General features: G+C 43.5%; 1 protein-coding gene across 4 annotated transcripts; it reads right to left on the bottom strand.

Moving 5' to 3' along the window:
* Positions 1-806: 806 nt before the first annotated feature.
* Positions 807-10,545, bottom strand: LOC110506661 (uncharacterized). 4 transcript variants are annotated; one of them, XR_016492291.1, is made up of 6 exons: positions 9,173-10,545; positions 8,983-9,073; positions 6,055-8,306; positions 5,566-5,798; positions 2,528-2,603; positions 807-1,335 (listed from the first exon to the last, which is right to left on the bottom strand). XR_016492291.1 is itself a non-coding variant. In XM_090222477.1 (2 exons), the coding sequence occupies exon 1, from the start codon at positions 3,275-3,277 to the stop codon at positions 2,822-2,824; it is 456 nt and encodes a 151-aa protein (XP_090078603.1). In that variant the 5' UTR covers positions 3,278-4,649; the 3' UTR covers positions 807-1,335; positions 2,528-2,821. The 4 variants fall into 4 exon arrangements, 1 of the variants encoding a protein (XP_090078603.1); XR_016492292.1 differs by having other exon boundaries at positions 5,566-5,718; XR_016492290.1 differs by having other exon boundaries at positions 5,566-8,306.
* Positions 10,546-14,111: the final 3,566 nt, after the last annotated feature.

The following is a 14,111-nucleotide window of genomic DNA, read 5'->3' as shown; positions in this document are numbered from 1 at the left end:
ACATCCGTATCCAAACTGATAACCCAACACCCACCATATCTACAGGGGAGGGAAGAGGGGTGGCGACATAAAAGTGCTTGGACGTGCATGTGTCCTCCTGAGAAGAGGGAATAACGGTCCAGGGAAGAACCAGCACAAAATACAATCTAGGTTACTATGATACAGGGTCATACAGGGTCTACAAATGTACCTTTCACTAATGATAATGGCGATGGGCTTGCACAAATGTCATGGGTGGGTTTTTATCTTTTTGAGTGATGACTTGACTCTGGCTGTGAGTGAAGGGCCACTCAGAACCCTGGGTTGTATTAATTTCGCAGATTCTGTTGCAAAACATTTTGTCTGTTGCAAAATGTTTTCTAACAGAAAACATTTACACCAAATGGCAGGTACCTGAACTGACATCTAGTCACAAAATGGTGCCAACATGGTGGCTGGGCAGCAAATTGTGTTTGGTGTGTAATCACCAATGTCACCAACCAGCTACGTTTGCTGCAGCCAATGTTGACTCTTTCTAGGCACACAGCTTGAGTACATTGTTTCCAACCTCTGCCAACATCTTATGTTATCTTTGGTAATCCTGAATACACCCCAGATCAGCTCTTAGTATCACTGTGATGAAATACTCATTGCATTCTTGGAAGAAGAATGCAATTCTAAAGCTTCTTCATGGATGAAGAGGGAAACACAATTTGGAAAGAGTTACAGAAGCTGTGCAAAACAGCCACAAAACCACAATAAAACATAGCATCAATACAGACAGAAGATATTACAGTACAGTCATGTTGAGACAGATACACACTAAGTTAACATTATTTGACAGATTTATATATCATGATAGCAACATCTTAGTAAAAACAATAAAGAGAATTCCATGACTTAACCTTGATAAGGCACAACTAAAAGTACACTTGAAATTATATTGAATGATTATTTTGTTGTTATAAATCAGACCTAAATTTAAATATTTACAGTAATTCATCTCAAGTAGGGGATATAAAAAAGGATGACCTATCAGAACACCCTCAACAGGTGCAGAGGGCAAACTCTGGTCTAGAACACACACACCGTTCTGTCTGACTCTAACTAACTCCTTACGGCTTTGGCCAATGTGGGCTGTGTGTGATAGGAAAGAGACAGATTATCTGCCTCCATTGTGGGCTGTGTATGAGAGTGCAAGACTAGTTGTTCCGTTGAGGCAGGAAGCTGAGAAGGAACTCTCCCACCCCCAGGAAGTAGACCACCTGTGCGATGCCAAAGAGGGGAGCAATGACCAGAGCATGGCAGTACGCCCCCTTCTGGAAAGCAGAGGGACACTCTTGGCGCAGAATCTTCCTGTTAGACAAGAGGGTCGTGATATAGTGGTGTATCTACAGTACCAGTCAAAAGTTTGGACACACCTACTCATTCAAGGGTTTTTCTTAATTTCTACTATTTTCTTAATGGTAGAATAATAGTGAAGACATCAAAACTATGAAATAACACTCATGTAATCATGTAGTATCCAGAAAAGTGTTAAACAAATCAAAATATATTTTATATTCGAGATTCTTCAAAGTAGCCACCCTTTGCCTTGCTGACAGCTTTGCATACTCTTGGCATTCTCTCACCCAGCTTAATCTGGAATGCTTTTTTGAAGGAGTTCCCACATATGCTGTGCACTTGTTGGCTGCTTTTCCTTCACTCTGCAGTCCAACTCATACAAAACCATCTCAATTGGGTTGAGGTTGGGCAATGGGTGGCTATTTTGAAGAATCTAATGTATAAAATATATTTTCATTTGTTTAACAATGTTTTGTTTACTACATGATTCCATATGTATCATGTTTCAGGTAAGACCCAGATGCAGACTAGGTTGAAGTAACAACAGTTTATTCATTCGAAAAGGGGCAGGCAAAAGGCAGGACAAGGGCAGGCAGAGGTCAGTAATCCAGATAGGTGGGGCAAAGGTACAGGACGGCAGGCAGGCTCAGGGCAGATAAAAGTCAGTAATCCAGAAAGATGGGGCAAAGGTACAGGACGGCAGGCAGGCTTAGGGTCAGGGCAGGCAGAATGGTAAACACAGAGAAAACTAGGAAACAGGAACAATCGAGAGACAGGTAGGCTTGGTAGTCTTGACGAAACAAAACTAATTGGCAACAGACAAACGGAGAAAACAGGTATAAATACACAGGGGACAATGGGGAAGATGGGAGACACCTGGAGGAGGGTTGAGACAATCACAAAGACAGGTGAAACAGATCAGGGTGTGACAATAGGTGTTATTTCATTTTTTTCATGTCTTCACTAATATTCTATAATGTAGAAAATAGTAAAAATAAAGAACAACCCTTGAATGAGTAGGCGTGTCCAAACTTTTGACTGGCACTGTATATTCTAGCCTAAAATGCCTTCTCCGTTTATTTCATAGTACCAGTAGATGTTGTCATGTTCTACCATCAGATAATATTGATATAATCGATCAGAAAAGGCCTGTCAAAACCAGGAGGGAAGCAGTGGAAGAGTTAGAGTGAGAAGGAGAGGTTACCTGATGCAGTCTGTCACTCTGCTGTAGGTGTCCTCCTGACTTCTCTGTGTCATGGTCTGAATTCTGGTCTTAATCGCTGAAACACACTAACTGTATCAAATGGTTTACAGGGCACACGGCAGGCATAATCAAATCAAATCACATTTTATTTGTCACATGCGCCGAATACAACAGGTGTAGACCTTACCGTGAAATGGTTACGTACAAGCCCTTAACAAACAATGCAGTTTTAAGAAAAATAACAGTTAAGAAAAAAATGTGAGCCTTTCTCTGACACCGACCGGTAAATAGGTCCTAGATGGCAGGAAGCTTGGCCCCAGTGATGTACTGGGCAGTACGCACTACCCTTTGTAGCCCCTTGCGGTCGGAGGCCGAGCAGTTGCCATACCAGGCGGTGATGCTCTCGATGGTGCAGCTGTAGAACTTTCTGAGGATCTGAGGACCCATGCCAAATCTTTGGGGGAATGGGCATTGTCGTGCCCTTTTCACGACTGTCTTGGTGTGTTTGGACCATGATAGTGTGTTGGTGATGTGGACACCATGGAACTTGAAGCTCTCAACCTGCTCCACTACAGCCCCATCGATGAGAATGGGGACATGCTCGGCCCTCCTTTTCCTGTAGTCCACAATCATCTCCTTTGTCTTGATCACATTGAGGGAAAGGTTGTTGTCGTGGCACCACACTTTCAGGTCTCTGATCTCCTCCCTATAGTCTGTCTCATCGTTGTCGGTGAACAGGCCTACCACCATTGTGTCATCTGTAAACGTAATGATGGTGTTGGAATTGGAGTTGTGCTTGGCCACGCAGTCATGGGTGAGCAGGGAGTACAGGAGGGAGGTGTTTAGTCCTAGGGTCCTTAGCTTAGTGATGAGCTTTGAGGGCACGATGGTATTGAACACTGAAGTCTGTAGTCAATGAACAGCATTCTCACGTAACTGTTAATTTAGTCCAGGATGGAAAGGACAGTGTTGAGTGCAGTTGCGATTGCGTCATCTGTGGATATGTTGGGGCGGTTTGCAAATTGTAGTGGGTCTAGGGTTTCTGGGCTGATGGTGTTGATGTGAGCCATGACCAGCCTTTCACAGCACTTCATGTCTACAGACGTGAGTGCTACAGGTCGGTAGTCATTTAGGCAGGTTACCTTGGTGTTCTTGGACACATGGACTATGGTGGTCTGCTTGAAACATGTAGGTATTGCAGACTCGGCCAGGGACAGGTTGAAAATGTCAGGGAAGACACTTGCCAGTTGGTCAGCGCAGGCTCGGAGTAGACGTCCTGGTAACCGTCTGGCCATGCAGCCTTGTGAATGTTAACCTTTTTAAAGATCTTACTCATGTGCCTCCTGAGTGGAGCAGTGGTCTAAGGCACTGCATCGCAGTGCTAGAGTCATCACTACAGACCCTGGTTCAATCCTGGGCTGTATCAGAACTGGCCAAGATTGGGAGTCCCATAGGGCAGTGCACAATTGGCATTGTTTCCTCCAACACATTGGTGCAGATGGCTTCCGGGTTAAGCAGGTGGGTGTTAAGAAGCACAGTTTGGTGTGTCATATTTCAGAGGAGGCATGACTCGATCTTCGCCTCCCTAGCACGTTGGGAGAGTTGCACAAAGGAGACAAGATCAAAATTGGGAAGAAAAAGCGGGTAAAAAGATCTTACTCACTGCGGCGAGCGTGATCTGGAACAGCTGGTGCTCTCATCCATGCTTCAGTGTTGCTTGAATAGAAGTAATTTGGTTCATCTGATAGGCTTGTGTCACTGGGCTTCCCTTTGTAGTCTGTAATAGTATGCAAGTCATGCCACATCTGACGAGCGTGGCATGACGCTTGTCAGTTTAGTAGGATTCAATCTTAGTCCTGTATTTACACTTCACCTGTTTGATGGTTCATCTGAGGGCATAGTAGGATTTATTGTGTGTGTGTCGGGTTAGAGTCTGGCTCCTTGAAAGTGGCCTTGCAAGAACACAAACAAATTAAGATGATTCACATTTGATGGACCATTCCTCTGTTCTCTTAGGGACGTGCCATTCTCCATAATCTACTTCCCTGTTTGCCAATCTGAAAAGTCTTGGTGGCCGTGGGGGGCTAATGGGGCTAATGGCCCCACTCCCTTCTATGTGTCCTTTGCATCAGGCTGCTTCGCTGGCAGTACAGTTGCTGTGGGAGTTAATCCTGTGGATGGTAAGGACAGTTGTGTGTTTGTATACAGGTATGAGTGTGTATACAGTTGTATGGTTTTGCCTTGAATCGGCAAGACAGAACAGCTGCCTCCAGTAAGGAGGTCTGTGTCTATTTGTCAAAATCAGCTGGTGATCAAAATCACATTTTTAGGAAGTCCCAAGGTTTTGCTCACCTGAGGTAGAGTGTCTAATGATAAGCTGTAGATCACAATATTTAACAAGAGAGTTTTCATCTATACTTTTTGTAGCTGTCTATTTACCACCACAAACTATTGCTGGCACTAAGACCGCACTCAATGAGCTGTATAAAGTCATACGCAAACAAGAAAATGCTCATCCGGAGGTGGCTCTCCTAGTGGCCGGGGACTTTAATGCAGAGAAACTTAAATCCGTTTTACCTGTTACGTGCAAAAAGAGGTGAAAAAACTCGAGACTACCTTTACTCCAAACACAAAGACACGTACAAAGCTCTCCCTCGCCTTCCATTTGGCAAATCTAACCATAATTCTATCCTCCTGATTCCAAGCAAAAACTAAAGCAGTGCGGATGTTGCCTGCAATTCATGGCTTCTGGTTGGGGTATATACGTACGGTCCCTGTGGGGACAATGTCATTGATGCACTTATTGATGAAGCCGGTGACTGATGTGGTATACTCCTCAATGAAATCAGATAAGTCCCCGAACATATTCCAGTCTTTGCTAGAAAAACAGTCCTCTAGCTTAGCATCTGCGTCATCTGACCACCTCGGTATTGAGCGAGTCACTGGTACTTTCTGCTTTAGTTTTTGCTTGGAAATGTGAATCATCTTAATTTGTTTGTGTTCTTGCAAGGCTTCTATTGTGTCTCTGTGCAGGTTACCTCAGGAGTGTGGCCCCCAGGCCCTTGTAGAGCCCTGCGATGCCCTGGCTCCACAGCAGCTTCCGGGTGAGCTGCATTGCTGTATGGGACCTCAACTCCACTGGGCCCCCAGGGGCCCAACTACAGCCTGGGACATCAGCTTCCTCTGAGCCTCTTCGTGTGTCATAACACACAGAACATCATCATTATCATCAGTGTGACATCATCAACCAGGGACAGAGAAGCAGGAATGCCTCAGGAGGTTGGAAAACAAAAATACATTTGGGGAATCACAGGAAAACAAGGAAGAGTCACAAATGTGGTCAAGCAATAAAATAACAATTTTACATTGATACAATAACAATGCTGGTTGTTACTGGTTCTAACTGATCAGATCCCTGTGATCTGTTTGTGTTTGTTTGGCTGACAAGACATTGGTTAGTCATGAAACAGTGACTGGGAACAGGGGAACATCCAACCTCCTCTCTCCTTCTTCAACCCATCTCTCACCTATCCACACTGCATCCTGTAACTGAATCTTTAGCATCTCCATGGGAGTGGTGATGATGATCTGCACCAAGAGATGGAGAGATGGAGACACAGAGAGATGGAGAGACAAAGATGGAGAGACAAAGACGATGGAGAGACAGAGAGATGGAGAGACAAAGAGATGGAGAGACAAAGAGATAGAGAGATGGCGAGACAAAAAGATGGAGAGACTGTGACTGTGTTTCAGAAGAGTTCTAACACCCAGGCAGACACACAACTAGTGTGCATAATTACTGTTGAACCACAAGATGGTAGTAGAAAGCTGTCTGAGGCTGATACCCCAGCTGAGTTTACCTGACATGTTTTTTATATTGTATTTTTAATTTCACCTTTGTTTAACCAGGTAGGCCAGTTGAGAACAAGTTCTCATTTACAATTGCGACCTGGCCAAGATAAAGCAAAGCAGTGCGACAAAAACAACAACACAGAGTCACACATGGGATAAACAAACGTACAGTCAATAACACAATGGAAAAATCTGTATACAGTGTGTGCAAATGAAGTAAGGAGGTAAGGCAATAAATATGCCAATAGTAGCGAAGTAATTACAATTTAGCAATTACACTGGAGTGCAGATGAAGATGTGCAAGTAGAAATACTGATGTGCAAAATTGCAGAAAAAAAAATATAGATATGCGATGAGGTAGGTAGTTGGTTGGATGGGCTTTTTACAGATGGGCTTTGTACAACTGCAGCGATCAGTAAGCTGCTCCTACAGCTGACTCTTAAAGTTTTTGAGGGAGATAAGTAATTTTGCAATTTGTTCCAGTCATTGACAGCAGAGAACTGTAAGGAAAGGCGGCCACAGAGGGTGTTGACTTTGGGGATGACCAGTGAAATATACCTGCTGGAGCGCGTGCTACGGGTGGGTGTTGCTATGGTGATCAGTGAGCTGAGATAAGGCAGAGCCTTACCTAGCAAAGACTTATAGATGACCTGGAGCCAATGGGTCTGATGACGAATATATAGTGAGGGCCAGCCAACGAGAGCATACAGGTCGCAGTTGTGGTAGTATATGGGGCTTTGGTGACAAAACGGATGGCACTGTGATAGACTGCATCCAATTTGCTGAGTAAAGTGTTGGAGGCTATTTTGTAAATGACATCGCCGAAGTCAAGGATCGGTAGGATGGTCAGTTTTACGAGGGTATGTTTGGCAGCATGAGTGAAGGAGGCTTTGTTGCGAAATAGGAAGCCGATTCTAGATTTAATTTTGGATTGGAGATGCTTAATGTGAGCCAGACACCTAGGTATTTATTGTTGTCCACATATTCTAGTTGTCCACCATTCAGAACCGTTCAGAGTAGTGATGCTAGTCGGGCAGCAATCGATTGAAGAGAATGCTTTTAGTTTTATTAGCATTTAAGAGCAGTTGGTGGTCACAGAAGGAGTGTTGTATGGTGTTGAAGCTCGTTTGGAGGTTTGTTAACACAGTGTCCAAAGAAGGGCCAGATGTATACAGAATGGTGTCGTCTGCGTAGAGGTGGATCAAAGAATCACCAGCAGCAAGAGCAACATCATTGATATATACCGAGAAAAGAGTCGGCCCTAGAATTGAACCCTGTGACACCCCCATAGAGACTGTCAGCGGTCCAGACAACAGTCCCTCCAATTTGACAAACTGAGCTCTATCTGAGAAGTAGTTAGTGAACCAGGCGAGGCAATCATTACAGAAACCAAGGCTGTTGAGTCTGCCGATAAGAATACGGTGATTGACACAGTCAAAAGCCTTGGCCAGGTCGATGAAGACGGCTGCACAGTAGTCTTTTATCGATGGCAGTTATGATATCGTTTTGGACCTTGAGCGTGGCTGAGGTGCACCCGTGACCAGCTCGGAAACCAGATTGCATAGCGGAGAAGGTACGGTGGGATTCTAAATGGTTGTTGATCTGTTTGTTCACTTGGCTTTCAAAGACTAGAAAGGCAGGGCAGGATGGATATAGGTCTGTAACAATTTGGGTCTAGAGTGTATGCCCCTTTTGAAGAGGGGGATGACCACGGCCGCTTTCCAATCTTTAGGAATCTCAGAGAGGTTGAACAGACTAGGAATAGGGGTAACAACAATGGAGGCGGATAATTTTAGGAAGAGAGGGTCCAGATTGTCTAGCCCAGCTGATTTGTAGGGATCCAGATTGTGCAGCTCTTTTAGAACATCAGCTGTCTGGACCAGCACCACAACCCACCAGCATCTCCCTCAGCAGGGTGAGCTTCTGACTGAGAGAGAAAACAAATGTAAAAACAAAATATAATTATTTTAGTTTAATGACTTTGCTAATTTCTCTGGATGGTCTGGTGCTATCTCAAGTGTTTTACATACATTAAACAACATGCATACAACTTAAAACTCCCTGTTTCTACATGCAAAGGACATGACCATAAACATGCATAAAGCAATAAACATACCATTAATGATACACATGAAGAAACATACATAAACACACACACACACACACACACACAGTCTTAGAAACATGTTAATAATTCACTAGCGCTGGTCACTCAATAATTTATCAGCCATGTTCTTGGTCCCCATGGAAATGTTGGGGGACGCTAAAGATAGCCCAGGTATGTCATGCGGATAATGCTGCAGGGGCCTATGGGATCGGTCCTATCATCCATGCTGTATGTTTACAAAATATTTATACCTCTAATGTATTACCACTAGATCCCAGCACATAGTGAAGATATTATTATAATCCTATTTGTGATATGCATATCAAATCCAAACAAGAAGTTAGTTAAAGCTGAAATAGTATACACTACATCTTTCAAGTACATCTATTCAAAGAGATCAGAGTGGGCAAGAGGTTGGTGTACCAGTCCGTTATGACTGGTGTATGATTGTATTTGACAGGCAGGTGTTTGAAAGAGGCCTCTGAGCACTACTCACCCATCCTTGGACAGGTGTTGTCTAAGTCAGTCAATGGCAGCTAGTTTGATGTCCTTCTCTGGAGTGACCAGAGTCAGGTTCACAGCAATACCTAATGGCCAAAGAAATAGAGAGACACAGAGTCAAAAACAAAGAACATGCTCAAACACACACACACACACACACACACACACACACAATTTTGTCCTACCTCTGTACATGCCAAAGTATCACTCTGATCCGATGGTCTTGATAAGGCAATATGACCTGTGTAGTGAACATTAATAAGGATTGCTGTGCAAAGACCTCAGAGAATCAACCAGATTCTACAAGGTAAGCAGATAATACAAGTAAACTACACATTTGTTTTAGAATAAATTCACCCAGCTGGAGGTAAGGCAGGTGGAGCTGCAACAGCAGGTGATTACACTCCAGTCAGCACAGACCCAGACAACAGTCCAGCACAACAACACCCCCTTAACCAGACCTGGAGAGCTGGAGGTGGAGAGAGATATATCTGCACTCTGAGACATCAACAGGAGAAAAAGCAGGAGCAGGAGAAGAACAGAGCACTAGAGGAGAGGATCAGACTACTGGAGGAGAGGGTGAGGGGGATGTCATGTGACAGAGAACAACCCACTAGAGAGGTGGCCACCCCGCAGGGAAGCAGGCAGAACAACCAACCTCAGCTCCCAACAAAAGTCTTGACACCACAGCAGAACAGTCCACCCCAGACCCTGATCACGTCGACATCATAGCGGGACAGACAAATGAAGAACCCCAAGCCTAGGGGATCTTACCCCCTCTGAGCACCCCCAGTGTCAGCCACCCTGATAGCCCTCCTGACAACTCCCCCACACCCACTGAGGTCATACACAAGACATAGATTGTCCTCCTTATGGACTTAAATGGGAAATACTGTATATACAAGAAAACAACTTTTTCCCAAACACAGTGTGTCTAAACCCTGGTGTCCAAACAACCAACGCGCCCTAGACCTTCTGTCTGAGGAGCAACTTGGTTCACCTAGCCACATAATAATACACACAGGCACAAACGACCTGAGAGCACAGCAGGAAAGGGTGGCCACAGCACTCAGGGGAGTGATTGAAAAAGCTTCTTCTACTTTCCCTAATTCACAAGTGGTTATATCCACCCTGCTACCACAAAAATACTTCCACCCTGCTACCATAGATAAAAGCAAGTTTTTCCCGTGACTGTGACTCAAAACCACATTTTTACCTGGCCCACCCTGAACTTGGACTGCCTTTATGACCAGGTCCACCTAGACAAGGCGGCAGTGCCCACCTTCACCCGGACCGTAAAGGACATCGCTCTCAAACGCAGCCCCAACACTTCACACAGGAGCAACAGATCTATAGACACCCCGCCCACACCAGCGAGACACTCTCCCAGACCTGCGGAACCCCCTCCCCAAGACCTACACATAGAGGACCCACATCCAGACCACAACACCACCAGCCACATCCACACCCCCACCCCAACCAATCAACACCCCCTCAAGTCAACATGCACACACCCCATTTAGGACCTCTCAGATCAGTCAGCCCACTGTCAGAGAAAAATCACTTCAACAGAGCAGTACTCAATCATGAGGCATCAAAGCCAAAGGTACTGAGTAATATTAAGAAATGCTATCGATGGAAGGAATGTAGTGTGGAAACCTACCAAAAAACAATTAGACAACAACAAATTAAATCCCTTTTAGACAACTTCCTGGACAAAACGTTCCACTGTTATAGTGATGGTGTAAACTTGGCAGTAGAAAATCTTAAGAATATATTTGACCTCTCAGCTTCCCTATCAAATCTAAAAATCTCAAATAGAAAACTGAAGACAATGAACAACAAAGACAAATGGTTTGATGAAGAATGCAAAAACCTAAGAAAGAAATTGAGAAACCTGTCCATCCAAAAACATAGAGACCCAGGAAACCTGAGTCTACGCCTTCCCTATGGTGAATCACTAAAACAATACAGAAATACTCTATGGAAAAAGAAGGAACAGCACATCAGAAATCAGCTCAATGTTATTGAAGAATTCATAGACTCTAACCCCTTCTGGGAAAATTGGAAAACACTAAACAAACAACAACACAAATAATTATCTATCCAAAATGGAGATGTATGGGTAAACCAGAACAAACAGCAAAAATATATGCATGATCAAATACAAATCTTAGAACCCACTGGATTCTCCAATTGCCTTGAATGAAAATAAAAACTCTCCAACCCAAAAAGGCCTGTGGTGTTGATGGTATCCTCAATGAAATGATAAAACATACAGACAACCAATTCCAATTGGTTATACTAAAACTCTTTAACATCAACCTTAGCTCTGGCATCTTCCCCAATATTTGGAACCAAGGACTGATCACCCCAATCCACAAAAGTGGAGACAAATTTGACTGCAATAGCCACTTTGGGAAAATCATCTGCATTATCATTAACAGCAGACACATACATTTCCTCAGTGAAAACAATGTACTGAGCAAATGTCAAATTGGCTTTTTACCAAATCATTGTACGACAGACCACGTATTCACCCTGCACACCCTAATTGACAAACAAACAAAACAAAACATCTCATGCTTTGCTGATTTCAAAAAAGCCTTTTACTCAATTTGGTATGAGAGTCTGCTATACAAACTATAAAATCCATGTACACAAACAACAAGTGTGCGGTTAAAATAGGCAAAAAACACACACATTTCTTCCCACAGGTCCATGGGGTGAGACAGGGATGCAGCCACACCCTCTTAAACATATATATCAATGAATTGGCGAGGGCACTAGAACAGTCTGCTGCACCTGTCCTCACACTACTAGAATCTGAAGTCAAATGTCTACTGTTTGCTGATGATGTGGTGCTTGTCACCAACCAAGGAGGGCCTACAGCAGTACCTAGATCTTCTGCACAGATTCGGCCAGACCTGGGCCCTGACAGTAAATCTCAGTAAGACCAAAATAATGGTGTTCCAAAAAAGGTCCAGTCACCAGGACCACAAATACAAATTCCAGCTAGACACAGCAGTTGCCCTAGAGCACACAAAAAAACTATACATACCTTGGCCTAAACATCAGCGCCACAGGTAACTTCCACAAAGCTGTGAACGATCTGAGAGACAAGGCAAGAAGGGCATTTTATGCCATCAAAAGGAACATAAAAGGACATACCAATTAGCATCTGGCTAAAAATACTTGAATCAGTTATAGAACCCATTGCCCTTTATGGTTGTGAGGTCTGGGGTCCACTCACCAACCAAGAATTCACAAAATGGGACAAACACCAAATTGAGACTCTGCATGCAGAATTCTGCAAAAATATCCCGTGTACAACGTAGAACACCAAATAATGCATGCAGAGCAGAATTAGGCTGATACCCACTAATTATCCAAATCCAGAAAAGAGCCGTTAAATTATACAACCACCTAAAAAGAAGCGATTCCCAAACCTTCCATAACAAATCCATCACCTCCAGAGAGATGAACCTGGAAAAGAGTCCCCTAAGCAAGCTGGTCCTGGGGCTCTGTTCACAAACACAAACAGACCCCACAGAGCCCGCGGAACGCAACACAGTTAGACCCAATCATGAGAAAACAACAAGATAATTATTTGACACATTGGAATGAATTAACCAAAAAACAGAGCAAACTAGAATGCTATTTGACCCTAAACAGAGAGTACACAGTGGCAGAATACCTGACCACTGTGACTGACACAAACTTAAGGAAAGCTTTGACTATGTAGACTCAGTGAGCATAGCCTTGCTATTGAGAAAGGCCACCGTAGGCAGACCTTAACCATTTGCATGTCGTTACAACACCGTATGTATACATAATATGACATTCATAATGTCTTTATTATTTTGGAACTTCTGTGAGTGTAATGTTTACTGTTCATTTTGATTGTTTATTTCACTTTTGTATATTATCTACTTCACTTGCTTTGGCAATTTTAACATATGTTTCCCATGCCAATAAAGCTAATTGAATTGAACTGAATTGAAAGAGAGAAGGGTGAGAAGGTATCAAAAAGGTGACATTGACCAATCAATAACAAAAGAGAAAAACAAGAATGAGAGAGAGGGATAATGGTGGAGGAATTAGTGCAAGATTCAACCTAGAACATCATTTAAAACATTTGATCAAATCCTCTCAAAATCCTGTTTCCATCAATATCCTTATCCGCACCTTCCTGATCTGCTTGTTAGCCATCTATTTTTTTTATTTATTTCACCTTTATTTAACCAGGTAGGCAAGTTGAGAACAAGTTCTTATTTACAACTGTGACCTGGCCAAGATAAAGCAAAGCAGTTCGACACATACAACGACACAGAGTTACACATGGAGTAAAACAAACATACAGTCAATAATACAGTATAAACAAGTCTATATACGATGTGAGCAAATGAGGTGAGATAAGGGAGGTAAAGGCAAAAAGGCCATGGTGGCAAAGTAGATACAATATAGCAAGTAAAACACTGGAATGGTAGATTTGCAATGGGAGAATGTGCAAAGTAGAAATAAAAATAATGGGGGTGCAAAGGAGCAAAATAAATAAATAAATAAAATACAGTAGGGAAAGAGGTAGTTGTTTGGGCTAAATTATAGGTGGGCTATGTACAGGTGCAGTAATCTGTGAGCTTCTCTGACAGTTGGTGCTTAAAGCTAGTGAGGGAGATAAGTGTTTCCAGTTTCAGAGATTTTTGTAGTTCGTTCCAGTCATTGGCAGCAGAGAACTGGAAGGAGAGGCGGCCAAAGAAATAATTGGTTTTGGGGGTGACTAGAGAGATATACCTGCTGGAGCGTGTGCTACAGGTGGGAGATGCAATGGTGACCAGCGAGCTGAGATAAGGGGGGACTTTACCTAGCAGGGTCTTGTAGATGACATGGAGCCAGTGGGTTTGGCAACGAGTATGAAGCGAGGGCCAGCCAACGAGAGCGTACAGGTCGCAATGGTGGGTAGTATATGGGGCTTTGGTGACAAAACGGATTGCACTGTGATAGACTGCATCCAATTTGTTGAGTAGGGTATTGGAGGCTATTTTGTAAATGACATCGCCAAAGTCGAGGATTGGTAGGATGGTCAGTTTTACAAGGGTATGTTTGGCAGCATGAGTGAAGGAT

Source organism: Oncorhynchus mykiss, chromosome 26, assembly GCF_057628025.1.
Source record: "Oncorhynchus mykiss isolate SJ-2025 chromosome 26, ASM5762802v1, whole genome shotgun sequence".
In the NCBI taxonomy this organism is placed as follows: domain Eukaryota; kingdom Metazoa; phylum Chordata; class Actinopteri; order Salmoniformes; family Salmonidae; genus Oncorhynchus; species Oncorhynchus mykiss.
Note: the sequence above shows the minus strand (reverse complement) of the source record. Positions and strands in the feature narration are given on the sequence as shown.

What these genes read in the sequence shown, in the direction of transcription:
- LOC110506661 (XM_090222477.1), bottom strand. Translation starts at nt 3,277, where the DNA reads ATGGTGGTAGGCCTGTTCACCGACAACGATGAGACAGACTATAGGGAG.